This window comes from Egretta garzetta, unplaced genomic scaffold (genome assembly GCF_000687185.1).
Source record: "Egretta garzetta isolate BGI_Z169 unplaced genomic scaffold, ASM68718v1 scaffold322, whole genome shotgun sequence".
Classification (NCBI taxonomy): Eukaryota; Metazoa; Chordata; class Aves; order Pelecaniformes; family Ardeidae; genus Egretta; species Egretta garzetta.
The window spans coordinates 1,484,904-1,491,478 of NW_009259044.1; the positions used below are offsets into that span (position 1 = coordinate 1,484,904).

General features: G+C 45.6%; 1 protein-coding gene across 1 annotated transcript in view; it reads left to right on the forward strand.

Moving 5' to 3' along the window:
- The window catches only part of IGF1R (insulin like growth factor 1 receptor), a 160,909-nt gene extending 154,812 nt beyond the window's left edge, over nucleotides 1-6,097 (forward strand). Inside the window, exon 21 of the mRNA XM_009635027.2 lies at nucleotides 5,496-6,097. Coding sequence (XP_009633322.1) covers nucleotides 5,496-5,862 — 367 coding nt within the window. The 3' untranslated portion in view covers nucleotides 5,863-6,097. The remainder of the gene's footprint in view (nucleotides 1-5,495) is intronic.
- The last annotated feature ends 478 nt before the right edge of the window (nucleotides 6,098-6,575 follow it).

Genomic DNA, 6,575 nt, shown 5'->3' on the forward strand with positions numbered 1-6,575 from the left:
GCTGGCTTTGGTTTCAGGTGACAGGCAGTGTTGTTTTGTTGTTTGAGGGGGGTGGGTGGTATATGCAGGGGGAGGTGTAGCTGCCATATGATTCCTCAATTTCACATTCTTTCCCTTCCACGATGCTGTGGAGAATTTCTGGCAGTCAGATTGACTGGAGATTGTTTAACACGGTCAGAGCTGTGTAATGGAGGGGGGGGAGTAGGCAGAAATGGGGGAAGAAGAGGGTGTGTGGAGGGGTCAGCTCCCTGAGTCCCCAGGAGAAAAATAGCTCTACAGTGAGCACATACTCAGCAAGAGACGCAGCGTTAGAAATTCCCCATTAACCTGGGGCATGTGTGGTATGAACAGGGGGATGAGAGGGGAGTCACAGCAAGAAGCTCTCTTTACTGCAGCCTACCTGGCCTGTTCTCCTTCCTTCTCCTCCTCCTCCTCCTCGATAATCCACTGCTTGCTGGGTCTTGCTACTGGATGAATCCACTTTCAGGGTGACTGGCTTGTGAGCTGGGAGAATTTGGTTGATGTCTGGCAGAACAAATCTTTGCACTGGTGTATAGCAGCAAAGTTGTACAAAACAGTGCTGAATTTAATGAAGAAGCTGTTCGTGCATTAATTATGGCCACCAAGACATCAGTCTGGCATTGCAGAGGTGCAGAATAAAAAAATCTTCCTTTGAATTTAGTCCCGTCTCTCCATCAGAGCAAGTACCAGGGCTGGACTCAGAACTAAGGCACATCTAGTTTAGTGGTGTCTGTTTGGTTTTTTTTTGTTTGTTTGTTTGTTTTGTGATACAGTTGTGTATTAAACATCCTGATTTGGTCCAGAATGGGGGGGAGTATTCACCTTAGAAGCTTATTGTGACTTGCTGTAGTCCCCTTTCAGCTTGTTTTGTATTAGGACAGACACTCAAGTCTGCATAAATTCAAATAGACTCTTGTAGGAATACCAGTAGGGAGCTTCAGGAATGATCTTCACCGTTGTTCCATGCACATGCATTTGGCATTCAAAGAACTTACTCTGCGTTACTGTGGTGCTTTTTTTTGTATGTGGTTTTGCTTCTTTCCCTGTCTTCCATCCCGTTAGCCCAAGATGCTGTAAAGATGCTGTGCAGTGCTCAGTAACCTGACAACTGTTGCCAGTCTTGAACCTCGCACGTGTTGCTGCTGGCAGGCACAGAGGCCTGGTCTGTAGGCAGAGTTCCTCCCCCCTCTCCAGCTGTCTGATAACCTGCTTCTCAGCAAGGGACGTAAGAAGAAGAATTACTGAATGGACAGAAAGGTGCTTGTAACAGAATTGCAGAGAGCCCTGAAATTGCAGACGGATCTTGCTGTGCATCCCCAGTGTGTTTCAGGCAAATGCTTTTGCAAGAGCTTTATGAAAGCCTTTGTAAAACAGGGTGTCCTCTGGTTTGGTTTTTTTTTTGGGGGGGGGGGGGCATTGCTAAAAGCTTCTGTTTAAAGACAGGTTTCTTGCTGTGTCTGTGCCAGTGGAAGGGGTTTTTTAGACAGCACAGATTCTCACTGGTGGAGACTGAGTGGTACCTGTGATACTTAATATTAACTCACAATATTAACTCAAGATGTCCAGAAAGCAAAGTCCACCTGCTGCAGGGAAGGCCATGTTCTTGTGCTTGGTATGCATGAAAGCAAGCGAGGCGGGGAGCCAGGAACTGCGTTTCTATATATCTCATGTGGTAGGCTACAAATTTTTTTCTGTAAATTAGTTTGACTTGGAAACAACTACAATTATGGGCAGAACACAAATTTACCTTTCTGTAGAGAGAGGGGAGTATGCTGACGTACAAAAACCTCCAGAACAGGTGGAGGAGGTGGACTGCTGTGGGGAAGCGTCGATGAGAATAGAGAGAAAAATCTTGCTGCAACTGTCACCGTATCTACTATTTTTAACCTTGCAGATTATGTGAGTGTTGACACAGCCATGCACGCTCCAGCCACAGTACAGTAGTTTTCATAAGGGCCTCTCGTCGCCCCCCCTGCACGAATGCTACGTGGTGCAAGCAATCTTGGACGTTCCATCTCTCCTAAGACTGCAATGCGAGTAATGCTCGTTAGTGGCTGTGCTTTGCTAACCCCTGGGAGCAACGAGGCAGTAGCTTTTAGATGGATTGGAGACCAAGGGCACTTGAAGAACTGGAGAGGTTCTGTTCTGCAGCTTGGTTGGGTCGCAGACTTGTGCAAAGGGGGATTTTTACAGCGTGGTTGTCTTGTGGTCAGAGAGGTGGTAAATCCCTGTGAAAGGGCTAAGCACAAAGGGGACGGTATTTCTAGAGGCTTTTTACTCTTACACAGGGTGAAACAAGACTCAGTCCTGTTTATGCTACGCCCTCTTGGCATAGTTTGCATGGTTTTACAGACAGAACCATGCAGTAAGACAGATGGTTCAATAAGGCGGTGCCAGGAGGAGCTTTGCTGTTTTTCTCCTCTTCCTGTGTAATAAGTTCTGTTTTTATGTCCTACCATTGTTACGGCAGTGTTCGTCAGGTGATGGCTGCGTGGCAAGAAGGTTTGTTACAGCTGAAGCTCTCAGACAGTGCGTTCCCGTGGGGCTTTTAAAAGTTGTGGAGGCTGGAATTCCACTCTGTTTTTGAAGCAAAATTGCTTCCCCCACATGTACCGTAGATGACTAGACTATTTACGCATTGCTGATTTTCCCTTTGTTCCTGGCGAGCACTCGGTTAGGAACCGGGGTCTGCTGCGCGGAGGCAATGTCAGCGTGTAGCGACAGCCGAACAGGAGAGGTCTTTTCACTTTCCCCACCATATAAAGCCTGATGCAAAGCACAAACACACACTCAAATGGAATGCAGCTTCTATAGTAACTTTCTGTTTTCTGATTTTTACTCTCTCTGTGCAAAAAGTAGCCCAGTTTCTGCTCGGTTCTTTGAGCAGAGGCTGCATAGGAAAGACACTGGCTATTCCTCTCTCTCATGACGATGCCTGCAACTGCCTTGACCTCACCACTGGTTGGAAACGTACTTTATAAAACTGCTCAGGTTGTATTAACAGCCTGTAAATTCTTCCGTTGTCTACTGGAAAGGGTTTGTTGGGTTTTTTGGGGTTTTTGTGTGTGGTTTTTTTTTTTTTTTTGTTTAAGATAATGTAAGCAAGGTTTTTGAACCCACAGAGTTAAAAAGAAAAAAAAAATCCTTTTATGGGAACTCTGTAGGGTTTTTAAATCTGGAATGGCTTAAAAGAAACATCACATGTCCTTGTTTGTGCTGATGTCACATGCATTACTCCACTGCTTGTGGTATCTCCTTAGCATTGCCCTTAGGCCTCAGGGCGAAGCGCCAGCGAATATCCAGTGTTCTTGGCTCCAGCTAACGCTTCTATTCAGGGACGCAGCAGTCAGCTGGAAAGGAAACAGCAATGAAGTAACAGAAATGGATTTTATATATTTATGTCTCAAGCTTTCCTCCTCGTCTGTGGGTGAGGGTATAGTGCAGTTTTATAGTTTGGCTTCACTTTTGCTATGAAAGGCTTTTTTAAAGACTCAGAAACAAGCAGGAGTTTAACCGTGTTTATATGTCTACGTGCCTGTTACAGTGCAGCATTGAGTACCCAGGGAGTTCTCCCAGCACAGACTGGTTTTGCCAGCTTCTTTTTGGGTGTCACAAGGCCGTGCTCAGGTGGCTGAGTTTTGTTCAGACAGAGTTGTGCCAGCAGAGCTCTAACAGGAATATTTGTGACTTTAAATGCACTTCAGTTCAGATTGCTTTTGCTTTGGTGGAAGCGCTCTCAGCAGCGCGTGCGTCCCAAACACAGCAGCTTTCCCTCTCTGCTGGCTCGCGGCAGCTGAGGACGTCGTGCACCCGATGAGGAAACGCAGCGGTATTTCCCAAGGAGCGAGTTTCTGCGGGAGGGGATTGCTTTGCTTTGGTTTTGTTCCAGGCCAGGGTTCCCAGACGCTCCAGACCCCGCTGTGGGCAGCGATGCACAGCAACGGGCTTCGGAGGCCGGGGGTTTCCAGCTCGGTGAGAGTCCTGTTGAAAGGTTTGTTCTAGAGCAGGGACTCTGGAGGCATTAAGGCATGACTCTGTGAGGGACTTAGGTGCTATTCAAAAAAGGAGTGAATTTTTGTTCATTTGTTCTTGTTTTTTAATTAAAAAGTAAAATCATCCCACACACTGATGCAGAGATCTAGTAAACTGCTGCTGGGGCATACGGCAGTGAGAGCTAATTAAAGCATAAAATCGAATTGCTTGCTTACCTTCTGAGAATCTGTGGAAGTTAGGAAAATGGTATTGCTGCGTTACAGAATAAAAACTAAAAGCTAGGTGACCTCTCTAACCTTACGCGGGAAGACTGGCCCAGACTGGCCACTGGTCCAGCCTGCTGGCCAGGCAAGGCGAGGGGGTCTCACCGGGGCTGCCCGTCACAGCGCTGGAGGGTGTCAGGGATGTGAAGGATTCTCCAGTACGTTACCTTAGCAGAAAAATTTTTCTTTGGTGGTTTCTTTTTTTTCTTTTTTTTCTTCTTTTTTTTTTTAAGATCCATTCTTACTCTAGCACCGCAGTAGTTTTGGCCAGTGGTGACTTTCTGCACATTGCGTGTTTCTCTGAGTGCTGTGTACGCAGAGGATTGGCTCGAAGAATTAATGTTAATCTTCCTTTTGTTATTTACATTTATCCTGTTACTTTTGTTGTGTGAACAGAAGACGTCCCTCTTCCACCTTCGCTGACAGTGAAATGCTTTCTTGCCTTGTGTTTAAAGCTCGGGGCGATCTCTCAGGAATATCCAATTTTGCTGTGTCATGAAAATGCTGTTTTCATTATGTACGTGTTACTGCTTCATTTTGTGGTTTTGTTTTGCCAGCATGGGACGTTGTACAGATCTAATCATGGATGTGCTTAAACAGATGATCTCACAGTCCGTAAAACATGAATGCATCCCTGGCCGTAAACGAAAACAACGTAGTTTTAAAATAAAAGATCAGAGAACGTCTGTGAGATTGGCAAATGTCTTTTGGGGATTACAATTAATTTCCATGTAATTTTCTTCTTTCAGAGGGGAAAAAAGTGGTGCTTTTACATTGTGTGTATTTCCTATTTTCATTTTTTCCAAGGCAATACCGGTGGGGTAGGGATTGGTTGGTTAATAAAGATACTCTGCGAGGCACTGTCATGCAGCTGTATGATTCAGTAAGCACAGGGTATTTTGGAGAAAAAGAGAAACAGCGAGTCAGAATAAAAGTACGAAATGCTTCTGGGTGTCAGGTACCCACGAGACACTTACGGGCAAGTGTGTGGAAGGGAGTGGAGAATGTTGAGGAGCTGTAGAAGTAAATCAGTTATTAGGAAGAAGGTCGAAATGTGACGCGGGGATCTCGGCCTGTAAAAATCCTGTCACTTTGTCTTCCCTCAGAATCGAATGATTTTCTAAACCGCGTGGTCCGAGTCAGTCACGGTTGGTTGGGCTCCAGCCCGGGCTCATAAAACACCTCAATAAATGGTTTTGCTGTGTGTTTTCTTTCCAGGTTTGAACTGATGCGCATGTGCTGGCAGTACAATCCGAAAATGAGGCCTTCCTTCCTGGAAATCATCGGTAGCATTAAGGACGAGCTGGATCCAGCGTTCAAGGAGGTCTCCTTCTTCTACAGTGAAGAGAACAAGCCTCCAGATACAGAGGAGCTTGACCTGGAGACTGAAAACATGGAGAGCATTCCTTTAGATCCCTCCTCCACCCTCCAACCCACTGACAAGCACTCAGGACACAAAGCCGAGAACGGCCCGGGCGTGGTGGTCCTTCGGGCCAGCTTCGAGGAGAGACAGCCGTACGCACACATGAACGGGGGACGCAAGAACGAGAGGGCCTTACCGTTGCCCCAGTCTTCGGCCTGCTGATCCTTAGAACCCGAATCTCACAGAAATAAAACACAGAAAAACACGTGCATTGGGGGAAGAAAGAAAGAAAATTACAATATATTCAAAAGCCTACTGTACCTCAGTGGATCTTCAGAACTGCCATAGCTGCACTTGGGAGAACCCTTTTTTTCAGTAAACAAGTTATCGTATTTTTCTTTTTTCAATATGCAAGCAGATGTTTGTTTCAGTAAAGGACTCCATTCATGGGGCACACAGTTGGCCTTTTAAAACTCTAATGTTAACACTTAATAGCAACAGAAAACTTGAGATCTGATGTCTCTCTCCCTCTCCCCACCCCCTCTCCTCCTCCTCCTCTTCCTCTTTCTGTCTGTCTCTCTCTTTGCTTCGTAATGGGAAACATATCTGCGTGCAAGTTCAACCGTACAGCACTTTTATCAGATCAAAGATATCGCAGGCCAGGTGGCTCCCCGGTACCCTTGCAAGCACCTGCCTAACACTGTAGGTCTTTATTAAAAAAACAAAACAAAACCCAACAAAAAAACCCCAAACAAAAAAAAAAAACAAAACACACCAAACAAAAACCCCCCACAAAAAACCCCGCGATTAAAAAAGGACTGGATTTTTAATGTTGCTCTTTAATCTTTTTAGGAACATGTAAAAGAATAAAAAAGGGCCATCATTCGTCCAAGGTTGTTACCATTTTCAACGCTGCCAAATTTTGCCAAAAAAAC